General features: G+C 42.8%; 1 protein-coding gene across 2 annotated transcripts in view; it reads right to left on the bottom strand.

The window, feature by feature from the left end:
* The window catches only part of ZWILCH (zwilch kinetochore protein), an 84250-nt gene that overhangs the window by 57103 nt on the left and 976 nt on the right, over positions 1-26171 (bottom strand). Inside the window, exons 2-4 of one of the 2 annotated variants that reach the window (XM_083371574.1) lie at positions 10491-10542; positions 9566-9661; positions 9365-9480 (exon numbers count right to left, since the gene is read on the bottom strand). In XM_083371574.1, coding sequence (XP_083227700.1) covers positions 9365-9480; positions 9566-9661; positions 10491-10542 — 264 coding nt within the window. The remainder of the gene's footprint in view (positions 1-9364; positions 9481-9565; positions 9662-10490; positions 10543-26171) is intronic. The other variant, XM_083371575.1, reaches the window with a different exon arrangement.

Raw genomic sequence — 26171 nt, 5'->3', positions numbered from 1 at the left:
CTCCATGGCCTCCGGCTTCTGCGTCTCCTCAAGGAGACGCAGTAACATTGCCCCTTCACTCAATTGTTTATCATCTTGTCTAGCTTCTGTTCTTTTAATTCGGGGAGATGGTGGTAAACCTGCTTTCAGGACCTTAGTGTAGAAATCTTTTGCTTTTAAGATTGTATCCAGTCTATATCTGGTCCCTGCATAATTTACCACAATTCCAATAGGTATTTCCCATCTGAACTGGATTTGTCGCTTCTTAAGCTCATCAGACAAAAAGGCAAAGTCTTTCCTCTTTCTAAGAATTTTTGAAGGTATCTCCTTTAAAATCATAATATCTTGGCCTGCAATCTGAAATTTTTCCCGATAAAAAGCCTGGATAATAGAATTTCTGGTTGATCTCCTGGAAAAATAAATCACTACATCTCTAGGTAGACTTTTTTGCCTAGCAATCCAGGAGTTAACCCTAAATATCTTATCCATTTCCTTAAGTAGTTCTTCAGGTTCCCATTTCAAAACAGGAACCACTGCTTGTACTATTTCCCATTCCAGATTTTCTTTAGGATTCTCTTTGAGGCCTCTGATACGCAAAGCAAAGTCCATGTTCTTATATTCTGATATAGTAACCTCGTCTTCTGTTCTGTCAATCTTGGCCTCTGCAGAAGATTGATAACCTTCTGTTCAGCATCAATAATTTTATTTTCCAAGTTCTCCACATACTCCATAACTGAATCCACACAAACATCCAGGCGTTCTATATGTGCAGCTAAGCCCTGGAGTGCAAGCACTATATCTTCCCTCATCTGGTTGTTTTGATTCTTTATTTCTTGTTGCAAAACTTGCATTGACTGCATCACAACTTGCTGGATGTCTGTCAGTGTAAATGCAGGAGGTGGGGGAGAGGGTGGTTGTACTGTAGGTTTCATCGAAGTCTGCCCTGCAGCTTGTGGTATAGGTGAGGAGATAACATTCTTAGAAAGCGGGGGCCCTCCCCCACGTCTCGCAGCCATCTCTTAAGTTTCAATTTCCTCTTTCACCCAGCAGAATCAAAGTTCAAAAGAAAAAAAATGGGAAGAAGAAATAACAATTCTCTCAAAGTTCTTAGCCTTCAATAAGAAGAATAGGGAACAGGCTTTCAAATACACAAAATCCGATACTGGATAAAGTCAGTTGCAAATTGTATCTCTTGCTTTATAGCAAAATATAACAATTTTCAAACACAGTCACTTCACACAGGAGAGAAACATTCCAGCGCCATTTTTACTCCATTTCAAACTTGAAACTTGAAGAAGATAATGAAACTGAGTTAAAGTTGAAATCCAATTTATAAATTCAGATCTTCCTGCTTTGCTCTGCCTGCTTTCCAAAGGAACAAAATACTCACAGTCCCCTCTAAGCAGCAGGTGTAGTTGTCGCGTCTTGTTCCACTCCTTTTGGAGCGAAGACGTCCTGGGAGCGGAGAAAGCCTGGGCTCCGAGGGGGCTCACCCTGTTATCCCCCAAACTACTTGGGAGAATCGCAGAGGAGCTGTACCTCTATCCAGGCAGGCTCGCCTCTCCCTCTTCTCCCGAGGGAGAAGCTCCGGTGCCGCGGAATAGCTGATTTTCGCTACCTCCGGGCGTTTTGACGCTTCCCAGGATCGGGCGGCTTCAGAACGCCGCCATTCGGCGCGGCAGCGCTACTGAAAGCCCCCAAATTGACAGGTTTTGAAATAGTGAAAAAGGTTAAATATCTGGGAGTATATATTACAGCCTCTAATGTAAAATTATATAAGAATAGTTATGAGACATTATGGTTAAAAGTACAAAAGGATTTAAATAATTGGAAAAAATTACAATTATCTTTGTTGGGGAAAATTGCAGCTGTTAAAATGAATGTTCTACCAAAGTTTCTCTTGTTTCAAATGATACCTATTTTGAAAAAAGATGCTAATTTGGACGATTGGCAGAAGGGTATTAATAAATTTATTTGAGCGGGGGAAAAACCAAGAGTTAAACTTAAGATTTTACAAGACGCAAGGGAAAGAGGAGGACTTAAGGCGCCTAATTTGAAATTATATTATGATACGGTGGTTTTAACACTGGTTAGAGATTGGCTTAATTTAACAAATAAAAGTATACTTCATCTTGAGGGTTGGGACTTATATAGGTGGCATGCATATTTGATTTATGATTAAAAAGTTGACAAGGTTTTTAAATCTCATATTTTAAGAAGTGCTTTATTGCGTGTCTGGAAAAAGTATTATTATAAGTTAAATTATAAAATACCAATTTGGGGGATTCCTGGACACGCAATAGAGTGGGTGTGAATTTGGATATGATTTCTTATAAGAAATTACTTAGATTGGTAGGGAATGATTGGCAATTAAAGTCGTTAGCTGAGTTAAAACAAGAAAATATTGTACAGTCCTGGTTTCAGTATACTCAATTGCAAGCTAGGTGGAAGTTAGGTCAAAAGGTTGGTATTACATTAATGGATGAAAATTTGGTAAAACAGATTAAAGATAAAAATTGAGCGCATATAAAGAGGATTTATAATGCTTTAATAGAATTGGATTTGGAAACGGAATTAGTTAAAGATTGTATGGTAAAGTGGGCCCAAAATATTCAAGAACCGATCCCATTGGATATATGGGAGGTAATTTGGGTTAGAAATGTAAAATTTACCCAGGCCCAAAATTTAAGAGAAAATTTTTATAAATGTTTTATAGATGGCATCTGGATCCTAAAAAGTTGTCTTGTATGTATCCTAATTTACAGCCCAAGTGTTGGAGATGTGGCAGTTTGGATGCTACTTATTTTCATATTTGGTGGACTTGTAGAAATATAAAAGCTTTTTGGATTAAAATTTGGTGGAACATTTAAAAGATTTGTAAGAGAAAGATAAAGTTTACTCCACAATTATTTTTATTGGGTGTTATTATAGATTGTGATACTAAAGAAACTAACTTGATGTTGAATTTGATAACAGCTGCAAGGTTATTGGTAGGGCAATATTGGAAGAAGGATTGCTTGCCTACTATAGAAGAATGGACACTTAAAGTGTCAAATTTAGCAGAAATGGCTAAGATTTCTGCTTATTTGAAGGATCATTCACAAGAAAGATACATTTCGATCTGGAGAAGATGGATAGATTATATTCAGAATAAATATGGGACTAAAAAATTCCATTTAGCCTATGAGTAAATTTTAGATTATTATTATTAATAGTTTAATATAGGGGAATTTTTATTTGTTTTAATTATATGGTATTATTATTTTTAGTATTAGTATTGTTTAATAACTTGGATATTGTATTGTTTAATAACTAGGATATTAATTTGTTTATGTTTTTATTACTATTACGTTTACTTTTAATTTGCTTGTATTTATGTTAAAAGGGAGTTAAAGCGCATTATGAACTTGGTTATTTATATTTTTTTATTTTTTTTATTTTAATTCCATTTATATCCCGCCCTTCTCCGAAGACTCAGGGCAGCTTACAACCTTAGCAGCAGCCTTCATTCTATGTATATGCCTGCTTGTTAGGGCTTTCACACACACCCCAAGCGGCATTATTACAAAGTCCGCTTATTGCCCCCAACAATCTGGGTCATTTTACCTACCTCGGAAGGATGGAAGGCTGAGTCAACCTTGAGCCTGGTGGGACGCGAACCTGCACTAATTGCAGGCAGCTGGTGTTACTTAAGGAGGCATTAGCCCACTGCTCCACCAAGGCTCTATATATAGTTGGTTAATGTTAGTTAGATTATGTTTATTATATTTGTAACCCTGTACTCAGCTCTGGGAAGTGGGGGAGGGAGAGGGGGGGTTAGGGTGGGTTGGTTTTGGGGATTATATTGTAATTTTTATAAAACTTTTCAATAAAAATAAAATTTTTAAAAAAGGCAGCTTAAAAAAGACTTTCTGACAAAGAGCCTCCTTGTGGCCAGCTGCTGTTAAGCTGGAATTCAAAATGGCAGCTGCAAAAGAACAGCCTGGGGCTTGTGAGAGAGATAAGATCCTGAAAAGAACTACAGCAAAAGCTATCTAATTGAGAAACCTTCAGACTTGCAACAGTGAAAACAGTTGAGACCTCCAGAAGGCAAACTCGATCCTGAAAGGAACTACAGCAAATGCTATCTAACTGAAGAATCCACAAGGGGGGAAAAATATATACGACCTGCTTAATTACTCAGAAGTGATGACTCAGCAAGATTCTGGGAGCCAAAATTACCATGTCTATTCTGGGCACAGACTAAGTCATGACTGGGAGATGTCCTGGCCCAGGAGAGGCGTGGCAAGTTTGACTTAGTCTAATTGGGCAGGAAGATAAAGTTAACCCATTCGTGGATTCTCCATCTATCATGCTGGAGAAATGGAAGATTACTAATTACAAAGTATTTGCTGCATTTTTTAAGTTTCCCTTTTTTGTATCCCAAAACAGCCTTTTCGCCAACTTCCTACCTCACTCTCCCTCCTCTTGGCTTTGCTCTCTGGAAAAGAGAAAATAAAATCTTCTTCCCCCAGTCCATCTCCACTTCTCCTTTAAAAATCCCTCCCCAAGAGCCCCACCCTGCCGCCAGCCACCGTGGAGACCACCAAAGCCGAATCCACAGAACTCGACCAAAGCCTCCCAGCCAGCATTGATCCCAGCCAGCACCAATCCCCCCTAACTCCCCTCTCCGCTACACTTCCTTCCTTCCTTCTCATCTCTTTCCTTTCTCCACGCTTAGGAAGGGGTGATGGGAGCGGGAAAGATTGCCAGTGCTTGTCAGAACCCATATTCTAAGGGGGCTCTTTTCTTTCTTTAACTCACTCTATTCTCTCTATACTCCTGGGTCCTGCCATACTCCTGGAGGGGAGGGGGGAAAAGCATTGCGGTTATTGCTCTGGTTTCCTCTATTGCTACGTTGTAACACTTTGCTGTTTCTGTATACTTCCTCTATGAACTGTCTCTCCCCTTGATGTCAGCTAGTAAGGGAGGGGGAGAAGAAAGGAATGTGCCTCCAGCAACTGGCTTATCTCCGCGTTCACAAGGGAAGGTGTGAAGAGTCGACAAAAAAATCGCTGCAAACCTGAGACAGGCTGGCGTTACCTCCTTTTTCCCACAATGGACTTAACACCTGGGGATTGGCCCATTTGAACTGACCAGATGAACTATGCGGTGGGGTTAGCTTGGGACACTTTTAACCTATTGATATGAGCGGGAAACCCTCAGATCCTGTCTATTAAGCCTGCAATCAGCTTCTCCTAATAAAAGTTCCTTTTGGAAGTAACTGCTTCCATGAGTTCTACTTTCTTAGGATGAGGTTTTGAAGTGGGCCCTGACATTAGACAGGATCTGCAGTAATAGTCAGCCTGGAAGGAAAGCCCTTACCGGGGAACTTCGCAAACCATGTCAGATAACAGAACAGGGAGAGAGGAATCTGCCGCAGAGGGGGATCTCTCCTGCCGAGCAGATCCCTGCAAGCAATTCAGTTCTGGTTCCTCCAGCTCATCGGAAGAAGAGGTAGTAGAAGTACATTGCCACAAGCCTCGGTGGTCAATGGATGTTGGAAAGAAGGACGACTGGGAAACGGCAGCGAAAAGGTGACACTCAGACAAGGAAGTCTCAACCAGGCTAGAAGGAAGAGATGGAAAGATCTCCATCTCAGCAAGGACGAGGAAGATCGCTCGGAGCATTCCAGCCAGCTACTGGAACAGGCAGTCGGCATGATGAAGATAGCCCTGGAGAAGCCCGAGCTCTACCGAGGCACCATCCGCATGAGTTGCAGAAAGAACAAGACCAAGGAGGAGTCCGAGCTGAGGCCCCGGGGTCATCCAACGGAACCACTGAAACTGTTGCAGTCGCCGCTGCTGCCACCACCCCCCGTCGCATGGAAGCCGTGGACAGAGAGGGGAGATGACACAAACAGAAGAAAAGGAAACGCTCCATCCAGAAATGCCCTCCACTAGATGTGAAGTTCTGTGGGGAGCCGTGGCACCTGGGATTTTTCATGACCCAGGTGTTAAACTACATGGAGGAGTACAGCCGGGACATTCCCACCGACCATGTCAGAATTTGCATCGTGCAAGCTGCCTTGGATGGCACTGCAGCGGACTGGGTCATCGGACCTCTACAACACTGACACCCCAGAGCTACTGAATTTCAACCAATTCATGTTCTCCCTCAGGCACAAGTTCGAGGACCCATTGGCAGATCGGAAGGACCGAGAGCGGATAAAAACGGTGAAGCAAGGCAGACGACCAGTGGCAGAGTACACCCAAGAATTCCAAACTCTGGCCAGCAAGCTGAAGTGGCCAGAGGACATTTTGCTGAGCCACTTTAAAAATGGCTTAAACTACGACCTCTACGATGCCTGCCTCCCCGGGGGGAACCTCATCAGCTACAGAATTGGTGCATCCTAGCATAGGAAGCCGAGATCGACCTAGCCAAGAGACAGCGCAGAGGAGGAAGACCGTGGGGAAAATCACCACCCGAGCTGACTCGCAAGCCAGCAAAGCAGCCATTGACCTCAAGAGAACCACCGGGCATTTCAAGTGTGGCAAGGAAGGACTCTGCGCTGCCGAATGCCGCTCCCGCACCCCAACTGGAAAATCAGACCAGACCCCGGCTGGGAAGTCCGGAAAACCACCAGCAAAGCCGAAGGAACCATAATAGGCACAGAGACCGTCGAATTCCTTGCCTCTGCTCAGCGAGGAAAGGGAACTCCGGCCTACACAGCGGGAGTGTCCAACTCATCCGATGACAACTCCGAGGATAAACCCCTGGTAAGTGGACCCACTGCGCCCCTCACCAGGACAGTAAGTGTGCTAGCCCCTACCATGCCCGAAGCTGTAGAGGGTAGGGCATTAATTGACTCCAGATGCACCCACTGTCTTATCAGCCCGACACTAGTGGGGAATTTAGGCATACCGGTGAGGAGGCTGAAGAAACCATTTTCGTTCGGTCAATTAAATGAGTCCATAGCAGGGGGGATGCCCACCACCCTAGCAATGCTAACGCTTCGACTCAGTCTGGGGGACCACGTAGAGACTATAACGTTCATGGTAACCCCTGGCATGGAGTGCCCAATAATCTTAGGCATGGCATGGCTAGCCTAATGGAACCCGCGGGTGGACTGGAGAATGGCCGAACTTAGGTTCCCAAAAGGGGAATCAATCAAGGCAACAGCCCAGCCCCACTCAGAGGAAATCCCAACCGAAACAGCCGCTATAGGGGGAGAAAAGGAATTACCCAAAATATTAGAGGACTATAGAGATCTAGCCAAAGTATTCAGTGAAGAGAGGTCCGATGAATTACCACCACATCGGCCCACAGACTGTGCAATAGAGATCAGACCAGGTGCAAAACCTAGATTGTACTCTTTGAGCCCACAGGAATTGGAAGAAATGCAGAAGTTTATAGACAAGAATTCAGAAAGGGGATTCATTCAACCAGCAAAGCCCAAGACGGCTGCCCCTGTATTGTTCCGAGAAAAGAAAGACGGAACTTTTCGCCTCTGCGTGGATTATAGAGCTTTGAACACCATAAGCGAAAGCAACCTATACCCTCTTCTCCTCATGAAGGACATGCTATCCCACCTTTCAAAGGGAAAGATTTTCACCAAGCTAGACCTAAGGGAAGCATACTATCGAATTAGAATTAAGGAGGATGAGTGGAAAACTACATTCAATTGTCCATGCCATGTTGCCGCTAGTCTTGCTATCCCATATGAGCAGGGGGGCTGTCCCAGTGAAAGGAAAGCCTCGTAGCTGCAAGGCTGGAGATGCTGGTGGGAGGGTGGGGCAGCATTGATCTACAAAGCCAGAATGCGCTCAGTCTTAAATCCACAGGGCAGCCCTGCCCCATACCCTGGGTCCATGCACAAGTGGAGTCCGGCGTCTCTGATGGCTGTCTTGCCCCGTAGGCTGACTTCACCCAGTACACTGGCACTGGCATCTCCTGTGTGTACCTGGGGGCAGGACAGAGGTGGCAAGGCAGCTCCTTGCTGGTTCCAGGGCTAAGACTGAGCACATTCTGGCTTTGATGGATGCAACCAGGTTGTAGATCAGCGCCACTCCCCCAGCACCTCCAGCCTTGCAGCCATGAGGCATCCCTTTCAACAGGACCGCCCCCGCCAGCCCACGAAGTATAGCAATGGCCGGCGGCAATCTCTCACCCTCCCATCACCCCTTCCTAAGCTTGGTGGAAGGAAAGAGATGGAAAGGTGAAAGAAGGAACGGAGGGAGGAAGGAAGGAATGCAGCAACGGAGGGAGGAATGGAGGAACGGAGGGAGGAAGGAACAGAGGGTGGGAGGGAAGGAAAAAAGGGAGAGAGGAAAGAAGGAACAGAGGAAGGAAGGGTGGGAGGAAGGAAGGAAGGAACAGAGGAAGGAGAGAGGGAAAAAGGGAAGAAGGAAGGAACAAAGGAAGGGAGGGAGGGTGGGAGGAAGGAAGGAACAGAGGGTGAGAGGAAGGAAGGAAGGAATGGAAGGTGGGAGGGAAGGAAAGAATGGAGGGTGAGAGGAAGGAAGGAAGGAATGGAAGGTGGGAGGAAGGAACAGAGGAAGGGAGGGTGGGAGGAAGAAAGGAACGGAGAGTGAAAGAAGGGAGGGAGGGAAAAAGGGAGGGAGGAAGGAAGGGAGGAAGGAACAGAGGAAGGAAGGAACAGGAAGGAAGGAACGAGGGTGGGAGGAAGGAAGGAACACAGGAAGGGAGGGTGGGAGGGAGGTAAAAAGGAAAGGAAGGAAGGTAAATAGATTATAATGAGAAGGAGGAGGGGTCTGCGGGAAGTCCTGCCTTAGCACTTGGCCACGAGCAGCCCTGCTGCCCTTTCACCATCCCTTGTTCCCTCCTCCTGACTTCTCCTGGTGTTCACCCATCCTATTGCTGAGGATGCTTTGGTTACACACATTTTGCCCTCCTGCACATACCATAAACAACTTGGCCAAGGACAGCGAGCACAGCAGCAGCAGCCTCGAGGAGGTAAGCGCAGCTGGGCGCTTCCTTGGGGAAGTGGGGTTAAGCTAGACTGGGCTGCGGGGTCCCTGAACCTGAGGACTGGGCGCTTGACCTCTGCTGCCCAAGGCTCTGGGCAGCCCGTGCCACCATCCTGGGGGCCCCCCTGCATGGCCTGAGAGAGACAGTGAGGCTCCTCCAGTGGACCATGTCCCGGCGCTAACCCCTATCCCACCCTCCTCCGCTGGAGACCCTCAGATCCGCCCCAGTCCTGCCCAGGGACCCCCGACATGAGTGACGTTGAGCTGGCCACGCCCATCCAGTAGGTCACACCCACTCAGTAGGCCATACCCCACCCCCAGGGCAACCACAATGCTGATGCAGCTCTCAATGAAATTGAGTTTGACACTCCTGTTCTAAAGGATAAAGTTTAAAATAATCACAAAAGCATGAATACCTTGCTCTTGAAAGGGCCAGAGGAGATGCTGATAAATTCTCTTTTGGGAAAGCCGCAGAAACTGAAGGCTTACCATTCTGCCATTCTTCCAGTCTGCTGGTTTCTTCATATGGTCTCTGCAAAAAAAAAAAAGCAGCTGTGCTAGAAAATTTGCTAAGTTCCAGAAAGGTGGAACATATCCAAATAGTAGTAGTAACTTACCATTTTCTCTACAATAAAAAACCTTCCATTTTGGTCCCAAAGCTTTTCTAAGGGATTTGTACAGCCTTCATCGATCAAATGGACTTGCAGGTCAGTCTAATAAAAGAAACAAGTTGTTTCCATAGTATTTTTCTCAGTCTAAATTTAAAAATAATTTGACTTACAGAACCATACATTTATGCACTGAAAGTAAGGAAGGCATATGTATAGCAATTTGCATTCATGCACATCCTTTTCTTTGCAGCATAATCTTATTTCAAAGTAGCAGACATCAGAATTTTAGACCTGATTTTTCCAGTAACTTTCTATGGTCTGGGATCCCTTAAGTGATGACAGAGGATAAAGACAGTATTAAGAATGAAGATACTTTTCCACAAAATTATATTAAGAGTTTTAATGTTGATACATGCATAACTTTGCAATCATGCTTTATAGCAGATTCCAGGACTTATGAATAGTTTTTCTCTAGCAAAATAAAATGCATTTAAAGAAAACAACCATAAAGCTGTATAAAAATAATATAAACCAAGCTATAGAGTAAAGAGAAAACAAATATATATTTCCTTTTATAGAATTTATTCAAATTAATTGTATCAACAGTCCAAATTTGCAATTTGAATTATACAACATATCTGTAAAAAATGACTTGTCATTTTTATTATACTTATATCCTATCTTTCCTTCTGGAGTACATACATAACATTACCTCTCCAAATTTATCCTTACAACAAGAAGGAACAATTCTCAGATTTAAAAAATAAAAATAAATTAAATTTCATTCAGCATTATGTATTTTTCTCCTCCTAGAATCTATATCTAATGTTAAACTTTTTAAAATTTTAGCATTTCTAACCTTCACTATCTTTAACTTCACTCTCCATTTCGTGTAAACTAATACTACGTTTGAAACAGTTAATAAACATACCTCAAAAGTAGAGGGACCAGTTCTATTATTCTGCTTTCCTTCCTTATGTACTCTGAAATATAAATAACAATTTACTTATTTTTTCCGAATGCTGGAAACAAATCTGAAGACCAAAATAAAATTAATCCTGGTAGAATTGTTAAAATGTAAACATTGATTAAACACTGACTGCTCTTTAGAAGGCCAGATTCTGAAGTTGAAACTCAAATACTTTGGCCATCTAATGAGAAGGAAGGACTCACTGGAGAAGAACCTAATGCTGGGAAAGATTGAGGGCAATAGAAGAAGGGGACGACGGAGAATGAGATAGCATTTAAGTGCATTTAAGCTCACTGAAGCAGTAGGCGTGAGCTTAAATGAAGATGGTAAAGGACAGGAAGGCCTGGAGGAACGTTGTCCATGGGGTCGCGATGGGTCGGACACAACTTCGCAACTAACAACAAAACATTGCTGAAGTGCTGTTTGCCATTAGATGTGCCTATATACATATACTAATGTTACATCAATCTACCATGAAGCAACCTAGAACAAAATTTAAAAATGTTATCCATCTCCTTCCTGCTGCCCGTTCCATGGAGAGAGATTTTTCCACAGACTGGAGGGGGTTAGTTTTGAGTCATTCCATGTCAAGTGGTCTGATTTCAGAAAAGTGCCCCACTCAACCATCATGGATTTCAATGAAATTTTGTGTGAACATGCACACATGTTCCCAATGAACATTGGTAAAGTGTTGTTTGCCAATGCAATACTTGCGGAGATATAGTCATTTGTTTGACCCCATACCGCAGCCTTTTACAGTATGAGGTTCCAGCAACTTTGAGACATAATATCTCCGGCAATATTTTGTTGAGAGAAACAAAACTTGGCCATCTTGCACAACTTTTTGTGCTCTATTAAACAAAATAATAAAAACATTCTCATGAGTGATCTCCATCTAGATAATCTGGAGCAAATTTGGCCGAAAATATTGCAGCTCGGAAAAAAGGTTAAAGTTTGCCTTTTTATATCTCTGGAAGGAAAGATATGATAAACGTGAAACTGCGTGTAATAACTTAGCAACACAAGGTTTTAGAACATAACATTTCATTCTCCTACTGCTTTCCAATAGTTTACAAATTGAGTGTAAAGCTGATGTTTTGTAAAAATGCCAAAAATAGAGTATTTTCAGCCCGCTTTTACAAAAAAAAAAAAAACCTTCTGGAAACTCTGTTAAATCATTCTCATTAGAAAGAGCATGTTTCAAACCCCCTAAATGGTTTTTCATTGCTGACGTATAAAGCCCTAAAAATAGGGACAAGTTGAGGACATTGCTATGGCAACGTCATGTACGTCAACATGCATTCTTTTATATTGTGCCGTTGTCATTTTATTTATGCTGGAATTTAAAGTGTGTAATTCCTTTCTTGCATGCTATATGAATCTACACTAATGACAGCATTAAATCTGCTGTAAGTACTTTAGTGACGCCACACATTAGCATGTTGCGGCTATAGGATTCTGTAGTCATATTTCTGTCATAACATTAGAACCTTATATAACTTCTGTGTTTCTGATTTTGCAGTAATACACTTTATATTATTGTGAATTTCCGTAATATGCAAAATTCAACTGGCAATCCTACTTTGCCCAAATGTGCTGTTGGAGAAAAACTGTCGTCAATTTGCCACCATGGTTCATTTCATTCTAACGAAATTGGGCTGCATTATGTGCACAGTTGTCCGCTGAAGAAAAAATATTCATTACTCGGTGATCGGAGGTTGAGCTCACAGACGATGACCAAATCTGCTTGCATCACAAAGCGATGTATCTGAAAAAGTACGATATGAAGCAAAGTCGTGCTGCAACCCATTTGACAAACAAAATCCCATAGCTAAACGTGGGCTGTTGAAAGTTGATCTAACCATGTCTAATGATTTAACAAGTGGCAAAAACAAATGTGAAGCCGGGTCAAAAAATTTGTTCCAAGTGTAAAGCCAAATACGTTTCCATGGTCCAAAGCACGGCACTCTTCATCATCAGATAATTACGATATGGACATTTCGGACACTGTTAATCAAAGTTTGACCGATTTAGGGACTTTGTTAAAAATTCGGAAGTTGAGCAGTAGGGATAAACTATGTGAAACGAAAAATTGAATGCGTGCAGAAAGTGGTAGTAGACAAAATAACTTTAGCCACTGTAGTAGCAGCTGAAGATATTGGGCAAACTAGCAAGTCTGCTGCTAAAGAATGCCAGAAATGCCAGGATTATGCTGACTTAATCAAAGAATTTGAAAACAGAAATTAAAATATCTGATAGATCGACGAAAGTTCAATTATTGACTTTGGCTCCAAAGAGTTGGTTGATACCAGTGACAGCAAAAATGTTTGGCGTTTCAGAACGTATGGTTAAAAAGCGAAGAGGCATTTGTGCACTACCAGATGCAAAAGTTGGCAAACTGTTGCCAAAGGAAATCACCGACAGAGGTCGAGATTTCTACAAGGATGACAAATTTAGCAGGATGTGCCCGGCAAAAAAGATTGCATTTCCATTCGGCTTGATGGCATCAAGGTTCACAAACAGAAGTGGTTGCTACTGTGCAATCTGAAAGAACTGTATGTGGCATATCGAAACAAATATAGTGCTGAAATTGGTTTCTCCAAATTTTGTGAACTCACACCAAAGTCGTGTGTCACCATCTGTGCCTCAGGCACATATTCCATCTGCTTTTGCACCATTCATCAAAATGTTAAGCTTATTCTACAAGATGCCAACACTGAAGAGGACTACCAGCTGCTCTTGAGAAAGGCAGTTTGCAATTTGAACACCAAAGATTGTATCTTGCAGCAATGCCAAAACTGCCCTGATGAAGAGGCACTGATAGCACATTTGGACGAAATATTCGAGGATGGGATTCGGAAGAATCAACAAAATTCAAACAATGGGTTCATACTGACTGTGAAACACTGGAAACAAATGTTCTCACTGTTGATGGTTTCATCGAAAAACTCGCTAGCAAAACATGGAAACTGACTGGCTATCACTTTGTTTCAAAACATCAAAGCGAATATTTGAAGTCGTTGAAAGCCGGCCTAAAAGAAACCAAACTGATTGTACTGATGGATTTTGCGGAGAATTACTTGTTTGTTGTCCAAGATGCTGTTGGGAAAATTCACAAGCCACAGGGTATCCGTTCATCACTTATTATGTTGATAAAAATGGTGCGCTGCAAATTGTCAACTGTTGCATAATTTTTGATCATATGCAGCATGATATAGTTTCCGTGCATGTGTTCATTTGGAAGTTGATTTTGTTCTTAATGACTAAAACAAAGATTACACTTTAGTGACGGTTCAGTGGTACAATAAAAAAAAAATTACAAAAATTTTGGGGGGGTAGGGCCAGCTGTCAAAGCAAGCGGCTGTGTGAATGGGCTTCTCTGCATCGCACAGCCTCTCACCCAGTCTGTGGGGGCTCTCCGGAGCCATAGGAGGTCCTGGAAGGACAGCCAAAGTTGCGGGCATCCCGGAAAACCTGCATGAGCGGCGTCCCGTATTGGGGATCCGGAGAAAAACCCGATGCAAGCAGACTGGGGAGAAGGAAGCCGGTAATGGCCGACACGAAGATCTGACAGAGGGACAGAACTAGCATCGACCTAGTGGAACAACGGTGAATCGGATCTGACGGAAAGTAAACCCAAAATATTACATTTCAAAAGTGAGAGGAAGCAAAAGAGACTCTGGCTAGAAGAGGGTGCCTTACCGAGAGGGAGTGAGTGGTAAGAGAAACGACAAGAGATAAGGCGACAGACGAGAGCGACAAGATGAGGAAGCCAGGAAGTTAGATCGTAAACTAGTTGTGGGATCAGGCGAACGGACAGAAAGGTAACGGGAAAAGAAAAGATTTTGAGCCTTGGAGACTGAACTTTAGAGAAAATGAGTGTGGATTATAAGTAGAAGGAAAGTGAATAGTTTGGGCAGACTTTGAACTTTTCTTTTATACAAGTTTTATTAATTTTTTAAATATTTACATATACATGTATTTGTGAAGCAATATGGTTGTTCGGTAGTCAAAATAACAAATAACAAGTTGTAAATAGTTCAGGTTACATCAACAGGGATTCCCTCTCTGATTCCCTTAGTTATCACATGGTCAAAATAATCAAGTTAATACACTTCTAGTTGTACCTATATTTTCAATATATTTTCACTAATACATATCAATATCCTGTTTTTAAATTTTATCTAATTGCAATAAAATATTCTAGAATAGCCTATAGTATACAAAAGAAAGCTTAATTTTTGGGTAACCCACAATTCCCTATTTCAATAAAGAATAATTCTCTTGTCTACAAAACTTACATTGTTCGTTACAAAACATTCTTATGCTTTACCATTAAAGTCTAGTTTTCATCTTAACAAATCAGCAATTAGAACAGGGGTGTCAAACTCAATTTCATTGAGGGCCGCATCAGCATTGCGGTTGCCCTCAGGGGGCCGGGTGGGCATGGCCTGGGTGGGCATGGCCTACTGGGTGGGTGTGGCTAGAGTGTGTATGGCCTACTGGATGGGCATGGCCAGCTCTACATCGTTCGCATCAAGGGTGCCTATGGGGGCCTGGGCAGGAGTGGGACAGATCTGAGGGTCTCTGGCAGGAGGAGGGTCTCTGGGCCAGGGCCAAGGCAGTGGGGGCTGTTCCCTCACTGTTTCCAGGATGGCTTCGCGGGCCGCATGAAACCACTTCGCGGGCCGGATCTGGCCCCCGGGCCTTGTGTTTGACATGTCTGCATTAGAAGTATATTTTTTATCTCAACCATTCAACAATTATTAAAATACTGTCTTTTATATATAAAATTCTAGTTTCTATAATATAGTTCAAAAATAACAACTAATATCTCCTATGTCATCTTAACCGTACATCAATTGTTAAAATACTCCTTTGATATATCATTCCAATTTCTATTATATAGTTCAAAATTATATTCTAAGATCTTACTTTTATTTTCCCTTACAGATCAAAAACTAAATATAGAATCAGTTATATTTTTAGAGATTCCCCTTAATCCATTGAAAGGTATTTTTATACTCTATGTTTAGGAATTCCAAAAAAGAAACAAGTTCAGTTTTTTAAATCTAACTCTTGCCTTCCTTTTGTGCCAACCAGGCTTCCCACTTGGCATCTTATCTTCCTTTCTTCCTATAGCCCTTATTTGAATCCAGGGAACGTATCCAAATGTCAATTTTGCAAGAAAAATGTCCCCTTTGTAGCCATTGTATTTTTGCTTTGATAGTTCACTTTTTGATGATTGATGTAATACAAGTTGTCATTAAATCAGTCAAGTCTTTTTGTTCTTCCAATTCTATCTAGGTTAGGAAGAGTAGTAGCTGGTATTATGGTTGTCATTTGATTAGTTGAATTCTCAATATAATGTATATGAAGGCCTTTAGTGTCTTCACTCTTAGTATTGCTTTCTTCAGGTGCTGTTGCTTTTTGAGTTGTAAGTTTTGTAGTTGCCATTAAAGTTTGGACTTTAAGGTTTTCTATAGGTTGCTTTTGTTGTTCTTTGAAATCTCCTATTTTAGTGTGTTTCCACTTCTTCTTTTGGGTTATCTTTTCCTCATTTAAAGTCAGAATTTGATTTGGTGGCTTTGAGTTGTCAGATTTTTCTTGCAGTTTGGCTTTAATTTGCTCTGTCATTGCCAAAATCGTGTCCAGTATCAATTTATAGTCAAGTGGTGGGATATATTCATCCATTTCATTATTGTTTGTAGCTAAGTCTTCCATGGAGGCTATTTTAATAAGAATCAAGGATTATCCACCTCCAAAAGTGTTGTTTTCAGTGCCAGGTGTTCCCACACTTATCTTTAAGAATAATGTCAAGGACAGCTCTGTTATTCAGTCAGCTCTCACAACAGAAAAAATAAATTTACTTACTGTACCAAGTTTCGCCACAAGATGTCATCAATAACATATAAAATGCAATGTAAAAACTTTCTTTTCTTTGTTTTTCCCCCCAAATTAATATAGAACTTTTGTAACATTAGTCCAATTTTTTTTCCTTAATTCACAGCTTAGAGAGAAAATAGGATAGTGGACCCCCAGCAAAAAATAGCTTTTTAGTAAATACAGATGAAATTGCTTAATTTCTTTGCTGAATTAATTAAATTTCTTTTAAAGCTCTAAGGCTTTAAGATTTGTTCCCAGAGTAGATATTCGCCGTTTTCTCAAAAAATGGAGAAGGAGATTTTCAGGAAAGTCCCACAGGAAGATGGTTAAGGGAATAGGAAAGGTAAAGGCTCACCCCGGTCCTCCAGATTGCTTCTTAGTGCTTTTGGCTTTCAGCAGGGAGTGGTTTAGTGATCGGCCATCTTTATGGCTGGTCTCTTCTTCAGGCCAAAGGAGACTGTTCCGGATTCAAGCTGCTGCTCTTCCGCAATCGCCCCTCGGTAATCACCCCTCCAGGGCGATTTTTGACCCTTTTCAGGGTTCTCCAAAAAACAAAGAAACGGACGGCAGGAAGCGGACTGTTCTTGTGCGTCTGGAAGCGCCGTGCGGGCGAACCGGAAGCCAGACATTGAACTTTTGATCTAAAAGTCACAGGAGTATAGTGGATCCAAGATGGAGAAAGTGACACAGCAACTTTAGGACTGCAGTTTGGATAGTGAGATACCTACTGGCCATTGGTATGATAGAAAGATAGAAAAGGAGCTACAAATCCGGAGTTGATATTTAAAATTAAATTAAAAAGGAAAGTGACTTTGATGGGACAGGAAGATAAAGGTGATATATAAATATAGATATAAAGACACATATAAATATAGATATATAAACTGACTGACTGCTGTATTCGTGAAATAATTATATTGCTGCGATTGTTGATTGCTATAATTGGATAAATTAATAGAATTGAAATAATTAAATAGCTAATTAATTAACTAGTTGATTGATAGATATATAATTTAATTGACATATTGATAAAGGATTACTTAAGGTTAAAGGAATTAAGTATTTGTAAAGTGTGGTATCAACTGAGTAACATCTTGGGGGTTTGTTTGAATTTATTACTATCATAAGAGTTACAAGAGATTAAAGATAGAGGGTAGAGTGGCTGTTGACCTCGATATATCTCCCCCGAATTAGGAAACTGAAAAGGAGGTAGTGGTGGAGGGAGATAGAGGGGGGGGGAAAGAAGGTGGAAATATCCCATAAAGAGTATCTTTATAAAAATCTGGTTAAATATGACAAGCATACCGAACTTAACAAAGATCAGTGCAGGAAAGAGGGCAGCGCCACAGGGGTTAGGGATGTCTTCAAGCCCTTCTAGTCAGAAGTCCATTGATGATATGCTACAAAGAGAAAGGTCAAATTCTTTTAAAGATCTACAAGCCCTTCTGAAAAATATGCAAGAAGCAATATAATTTTTGAACCATGAAAAGATGAAAAAAGAGATGAAGAAAGAGATAGGCCAAGTGAGAAATCATACTGGTGAGCTCAAGGAAAAAATACAAGCAATTGATGGTAAATTTGAGGTGATTCAACAATTAATAAAAAATGAGCAAAGACTACAGGAAATGGAAGTAAGAATGGAGAAGAAAGTAGAGGAATTAAGTGAAACACTAATCCGGGTGAACAGAGAGCTCAAAACAACAGTGATTTTCCTGGAAGCGGAGAAAGCCGCCCACTACCTGCTCTTTCAAAATGTTAAGGGAAAAAAAGGTGAGGACCTGCCGGATATGTTGGCAGACTTAATGGTGAAAACACTAGGCATAGGAAAAGATGAAATGTTGGCAGAAATAGATGAGATATATAGGGTCCAAACTAATTATGCGAGGAAGCATAACCTCCCGAAAGTAGTACATGTGAGATTGGTTAAAAAATTGACCCGGGATGAATTATTACATAGATCAAGAGAGGAGCTGCTAGATTATGGAGGACAACAAATAACAATCCTCAAACAAATACCTAAAAGAATGAGAGACTTCAGACGAGGCTACCAATTTTTGACATCGAAACTGAGTAGATACAATGTGAACTTTAGATGGCTGACTCCAGAAGGCTGACTCCAGATGGCTGACTCCAGAAGTCACATGACAAGACAGAAGGTATAGCTTAGACTCGATAGACAAGGCAGAAGATTTTTATAAGCTCCATTTTAACAATGAAGATGAAGTAGAAGACCAAGATGGAGGGGTCATAAGAGAAAGGGATGTAAGACAGATGGCTATAGAAGGGAAGGTACTAGGAACAGAGGATAGAAGAAATAATTCTGGAGAGACTACAGAGAAGTATGAAGGCAGAGATAAAGAAACAAAAGAGATCCGCACAATGAGAAGCACAAGACCCAGATATAAGTAAAATAAAGGAAGAAGAATGTAGGATTTTGTCATTGAATATTAATGGTTTAAACTCGCCAATGAAAAGACAGAAAATCTTCAATAAACTTTTTCGTCAAAAATTAGATATAATAGCAATTCAGGAAGTTCATATAAAAGAACAAAAATACCTGTTAGACCAGCCAAAATTAGGAAATATATTTGTATCATTAGACCAACAAAAAAAGAGGGGGGTGGTATTATACGTGAATAAGAAACTGGTAGCTGAACAAAGTTATAAAGATAGAGAAGGTAGAATATTGATGGTAGAGGTAGAAATAAATCATAGGAAAGTTGTGATAGTAAAAATATATGCCCCGAATGGAAACTAAGAAGTTTTTTAAAACTTTATATAACAAGATACATGATATAGATTATGACGAGATCTCTGTGTTAGGAGACTTCAATGCTATTATCGATAATAATTTGGATTACAAGGGTAACAAGACCAGGAAAAGGAAAAGAAGAATACTACCAAGATCCTTCTTTAATATGGCCAAAGACCTAAACATTCAGGACATATGGAGCGAAAGGAACCGTGAGGCAAGACAATACATATATTACTCAAATCGGCACAGCTCATGGTCTAGGATCAACATGGTGTGGATGTCAAGGGAAATTAACTCTGAAGTTGAAGTGTGTATAGAGACAAGCACCTGGGCAGACCACAATCCTGTGAAATTTAGCTGGAAAGGGTCCAAAAAACCATCTAGATGGACTATGCAAAGGTCAATATTAAAAGAAGATGACTTCAGACTAAAGATGGAGAGTGAACTGGACTTCTTCAAAGAAAATAAAAATGAAGACACCACTGTCCAAAACCTTTGGGACACAGCTAAGGCAGTTATGAGAGTAGCTATAGCATATATGGCGAAAAAGAATAAGGAGAAAAAACAACAGAAAATGTTAGAAGGGGAATACAAAAGATTAGAAACAATACTCTGAAGGGATTTTATTATGCTTAAGGATGATGTTAGTAATATTGATATTAGTAGTGATACTTCAACTCAACCCCGACAAGACTGAGTGGCTGTGCATACCGGCATCCCGGGATATTCAGAACATCCCATCTCTTTCCATGGGGGGTGAACTATTACCCCCCGTAGATAGGGCTCGCAACTTGGGAGTCCTTCTAGATTCACGGCTCACTCTGGAAGACCATATAGTAGCTGTGACTAGGGGGGCCTTTGCCCAGGTTCGCCTGGTGCGCCAGTTGCGGCCCTATCTAGACCGGGATGCTTTATGTACGGTCACTCACGCGCTCGTGACCTCTCGTCTGGACTACTGCAACGCTCTCTACATGGGGCTGCCCTTGAGGACCACTCGGAGGCTCCAACTGGTACAGAATACAGCCGCGAGAGTTGTGTTGGGAGTCTCCCGATACTCCCATGTTACACCTCTGCTCCGTGAGCTGCATTGGTTACCAGTTGTCTTCCGGGTGAGATTCAAGGTACTGGTAATGGTGGTTAAGGCCCTACATGGCATGGGTCCGGAGTACCTTAGGGAGCACCTGCTGCCAGCATCAACTTCCCTCCGCCCTGTGCGCTCCCACAGAGAGGGCCTCCTCAGGGTGCCACCGATCAGAGAATGTCGATTGGTGGCCCCCAGGGGGAGGTCCTTCTCTGTGGGCGCCCCGGAGCTATGGAATCGGTTGCCGGTTGAGCTCCGGATGGCGCCCGACCTTCGCTCCTTCCGTCGCAATCTGAAGACATTCTTATTTGAACAAGCCAGCCTGGCCTGAAGGGGGATGGGTTGGGTTTTTATGGTCATTTTTAATATCTGTACTTACTGTTTTTAGCTGGGCATATGTTTAATTTTCTTTTAACTTTTGTATTTTTGTATTTTTTATATATCTGCCCTGTTCACCGCCCTGAGTCCTTCGGGAGAAGGGCGGTATATAAAAATAAATAAATAAATAAATACTTTGTAATCGTCTTTATATGCAAGCAGTTTTGTAGGTGCTTTATATTGGGAAATTAGTTATATAAAAGCAAACGTTTCATGCTTTAGGTACAGGTGATTGCTTACATGAAAAGAGCATGGTAAGGGGAGGGGGGAAAGCAGCTGTGGTGGAGCCTGGGTTGTTTGTGTATGAGTCATCATCTAGGAATTATTTTTCTGTACCTTTTGGTTCCTAGTACCAAGACCAGATCTCTTTGTTCTGAAGGGGTATAAAAGGTGGAAGACATCTTTCCTGGTTGTTGCCTTCATCTTTCTACCAGCCACGAAGAGAGATGTGGCCATCCAACTCTATTTTGATCAAAATAAAAGATGTTTGCTTGCTGAAACCTCGGCTCAGGAGTTTCTTTTGGCTCTCTTAAATTCCTGAGTAATGCTGGGGCAATTGTGAGGTTAAGTGTAAAACCTTACAACCATAAAAAAGAATGTAAAACAACAAATGGACTTAAACACAAACTTAACATCTTAGAAAAACAAAATTTAGCACAACAGATAAGACGTATAAAACAGAATTAAATGCAAATAAACCTGGTCGATGGCTTGCACATAAATTGAAAAAACAAAAGGAGAAAAGTTGGATTAGTAGATTACGAGATGACAAAGGGAGAATACATTATCAAGAAGAGGAGAAAAAAATTATAGCCCAGGAATTCTATGAGAAATTATACACGGAAGATAACCAGGAAATTGAGGAGAAAGCAGAGGAATGTTTCAAAAAAGCTACACTACCAAAAGTTACAGGTGAAATTAAAAATATGTTGAACGAAGAAATTAGGATGACAGAGGTGATTACAGCCATTAACAAACAAAAATATAATAAACCATCGGGTCCTGATGGCCTTCTGATAGAAATCTATAAGGAACAACAAAACATTTTAGAACAACCTTTATTGGATGTGTTTAACGCGGTCCTGGATGAAGCAAAAATCCCAAAGTCATGGTCAGAGGCGAATATTGTTCTGATCCCAAAAGACAATACGGATCATACATCAATCCAAAACTATAGACCAATATCTTTACTTAAGTCTGATTGTAAGATATTTAGAACAATTATAGCTGAGCAATTAAAAAGGTTTTTAAATGACTTTATACACATGGATCAGAATGGATTTCTGGCCAAAAGACAAACTAAACATAACATTAGGATAATATTGGATACTTTAGAATACTACGAAATACATACATTGTACTATGGGTGAAAAATTTATAAATATAATAAGGGCAATATATACTAATCAGGAAGCTAAAATAATAATAAATGGGGAAGCAACCAGGAAATTTCAAAAACAAAAAGGAACATGACAAGGATGCCCTTTATCCCCATTACTATTTATACTGATGCTAGAGGTCCTAACGAGGATAATTAGAAACAAACCGCATATAAAAGGATTGGAAACTTAAAAAGAAATATTTAAACTCCAAGCATTCGCGGATGATTTGGTCTTTATTATGGAGAAACCACAACAATTGGGACCAAAACTGTTGGAAGAACTAGATAAATATGGAGAAGCCGCTGGGCTGAAAATAAATGAGAATAAAACTAAAATGATTGTTAAAAATATGATGAATAAACAGAAAGAAAACTTGGCTAGGATTAAAGGTAAAGGTTCCCCCGCACATGCATGCTATTCGTTTCCAACTCTAGGGGCCGGTGCTCATCTTCGTTTCAAAGCTGAAGAGCCAGCGCTTGTCCGAGGACGTCTCCGTGGTCATGTGGCTGGCATGACTAGACGTCAAAGGCGCACAGAACGCTGTTACCTTCCCACCGTAGTGGTCCCTATTTTTCTACTTGCATTTTTACATGCTTTCGAACTGCTAGGTTGGCAGAAGCTGGGACGAGTAACAGGCGCTCACTCTGTTAGGCGGCACTCGGGATTCAACCCGCCAAACTGCCGACCTTCTGATTGACAAGCTCAGCGTCCTAACCCACTGAGCCACAGCGTCTGGCTAGGATTATGAACATACAAATAGTTAAGAAGATAAAATACCTAGGAATTACTATTACGGCCAGAAGCACCTCAATCAAAGAAGACAATTACAACAAAATAGTGAAACAAATAAAAGAAGACCTGGAAAGATGGGAAAACTTTAGCCTTTCATTGTTAGGGAGAATTGCTGTCATAAAAATGAATGTACTACCTAAAATTCTATTCCTGTTCCAAAATATTCCTATACAACTAGATCAAAGGTTTTTCGGGAACCTGAACAAACTGACACTAAATTTTATATGGCAAGGGAAAAAACAGAGGATTAAAATGAAACTCTTGCAGGATGCTAAAGAAAATGGAGGGTTTGGACTACCAGACTGGGAAATATATTATCATGCAGCGGCGCTAACCTGGATTAGAGAGTGGATAATTTTAAGGAATAAAAGACTATTAATTTTAGAAGGCCATGATTTGCAATTAGGCTGGCACACATTCCTATGGAATGATAAACAAAAGCTATATCAACATTTCCAAAGCCATCGAATTAGACAAGCGCTACTCAAAATTTGGAATAAAATTAGAAAACAAAATTATATTAAAGTACCAGTCTGGTTGTCCACCCTGGAGGCTATAGTTTACCCAAATTTGTTCAATTTGGAGAATAGCACTAGGTATAAAGATGAATGATGTGAGAGAATTGAAATCAAGACAGGAACTAGAGCAACAAGGGATAAAATTGGAATGGTGGGCTTACTTACAGATACAGTGCAGACTTTGATGGCGTACTACGATGGATTATTATACTATTATACTTCTGCCTTCGGACTGTTGCTTATTGTCACCCACATATCATCCCCAAAGGATTCAGAGTTCCCTGGGTATTAGCCACCGTGAGAGGGTGGCTTGAACTTACATCTGCTGTCCCTAGAGGTGAGAGCTCTAGGGGACATGCTATACCCAGGATGGGTGTTTCGGACCACCCCCCCAGGAATAGGCCTTGCGACTGTCGTGAGAGGACCGTGGTTGGCCTGTCCTGGGGGTGCACCCAGCTGAGTGGCAGTGGCTGGGTGGAGGGTCGGGACACCTATTTGTCTTCTGCTTAGACCCTCCTTATTGACTATGGACTGCCTGTATCTGGACTGCTCTTATGCCTTGTCTTAGGTATTCCTCTACGGACTTGCTCGCCCTCAGGGGTGCTCCCCCTTCCTGGGGGCGACCCGCCTTTCCAGCCGAGTACAATCTCGAGGAAGGGCCCACTTATTGGGACCCTGAGAGATGGCTGGGCACGGGTAGGGGCCTCCGACGTAAACCTAACAAGAGGCCCCTGGTTTGTTTTTTGTCGAAATTTTTTCAGGGGTTAGGGAGGAGGGAGGGTACTTCTTTTGGTTGTTTGGACGAGGGGGGCAGTCCAACAACCTCTGTTCAGGCCAGTGCTGAGGCGGATCGCGGGGGGGATGAGCGGGGGTCGGTTGCTTCTGGGGCTCCAGGGCCAGTCGTGGGATTACCTATTCCCACGTTAGGGAATGGCAGCAGGTGTAGGAACAGAGGGCCGTATCGATCTCAGGGAAGGTCTCTCCGCTGCTTACAAGCGGTGAGGCACTCCGACCCTCTGGCTCCGCCCCGAGGTCCCGGGAGTGAGGATGTGCAGCCTCCTGAGCTCCGGCTGGTGTACTTGAATGCCAGGTCTGTCGTTAACAAAGCTCTTCTCGTCCGTGACTTGGTCGAGGGTGAGCAGGCGGACCTGGCTTGCATCACGGAAACTTGGTTGGGCCCAGAGGGCGGTATTCCTCTGGTTGATCTTTGCCCACCAGGTTTCCGGGTGCTACACCGGCCTCGGGCTCAGGGTAGGGGTGGGGGAGTGGCTGTTGTTATGAGGGAGACCTTGTGCCCACGGGAGGCCACCGTTCCCCAGAGTCGGGTGTGAGTCTCCCTTTTTGACATGCGGCCCTGGTGCGCAGTTGGGCTTGCTGCTGGTGTACCTTTCGCCTAGTCACGCAGCAGCAGCCCTGCCTGAGCTTCTCGATGTCCTCTCTGGGTTGGTGATTGAGTTCCCGAAACTTATAGTTTTGGGGGACTTCAATCTACCATCTCTGGGAGGATCATCTAAGTTGGCTCGGGAGTTCATGGCTTCCATGACGGCCATGGACCTGACGCAAGTAATTTCGGGACCGACTCATGAGGGAGGCCACACCCTTGACCTAGTTTTCTTATCTGGATGGTGGTTAGATGATCTTGGTGGGGGCTCCCCAATTGTTATGCCCCTGTCATGGACCGATCATCATCTCCTGCGGCTGGTCTTCCGTTTTGCCACCCCCCGCCGTGGGTGTGTGGAACCTATCAAATGGTACCGCCCCAGACGCTTAATGGATCCCTAGAGGTTCCAGGCGGCGCTGGGGTCCCCACCTGCCTCCCTTGCTCACAGCTCGGCAGACGCCTTAGTGGAAGCCTGGGAAAGGGCAGCCACTGAGGCTCTTGACCGAGTTGTACCCCTGCGGCCCCTGACCCGGTGCAGATCCCGTCGAGCTCCATGGTTCTCCGTGGAGCTCCGGGAGATGAAGCGTCGGAGACGGGGCCTAGAGAGCGGTTGGAGATCCAGCCGATCCGAATCCGATCGATTGCGACTAAGAACCTATACTAGGTCTTATCTCGCTGCGATAAGGGAGGTGAGGTCTAACCACTTCGCCACCCTTATCGCGTCCACAGATAATCGCCCGGCCGCCCTGTTTAGGGTGACTCGCTCCCTCCTGAATCAGGAGGTGAGGGAGGATCCCTTGCAGGGTCGTGCCGAGGAGTTTAACCAGCATCTGTCAGACAAAATCGCTCGGATTCGGACCGGTCTGGACTCTGACTGGGCAGAGTCTGTCGAGCAGGACACGGGTGGTCTTGTCGATATCACCTGGGAGGAGTTTGATTCTGTGACTCCGGAGGAAGTGGACAGGATCATGGGGAGGCTGAGTACCACCACATGTTTATTGGACCCGTGCCCTTCCTGGCTGGTCTATGCAGCCCGGGAGAGGACACGCAGCTGGTTCCAGGCAGTTATATCGGCTTCTTTGAGTGAGGGCAGCTTCCCCGCCGTCTTGAAAGAGGCGGTGGTGAGGCCTCTCCTCAAGAAGCCTGCCTTGGACCCAGCTGTATTGAACAACTTTCGTCCTGTCTCCAACCTTCGCTTTCTTGCGAAGGTTGTTGAGAGTGTGGTGGCACATCAGCTCCCTCTGGTCCTGGATGAAGAGGATTATCTAGACCCGTACCAATCGGGTTTCAGGCCCGGGTACAGCACGGAGACGGCATTGGTCGCGCTGGTGAATGATCTCTGGAGGGCTCGGGACAGGGGGCATTCCTCTGTTCTGGTCCTATTAGACCTCTCAGCGGCTTTCGATACCATCGACCATGGTATCCTGCTGCGGCGTCTCAGGGGATTGGGAGTGGGATGCACGGTTTTA

Source organism: Vipera ursinii (assembly GCF_947247035.1).
Source record: "Vipera ursinii genome assembly, chromosome: 11".
Classification (NCBI taxonomy): Eukaryota; Metazoa; Chordata; class Lepidosauria; order Squamata; family Viperidae; genus Vipera; species Vipera ursinii.
This window is presented reverse-complemented; position numbering and strand designations above follow the sequence as displayed.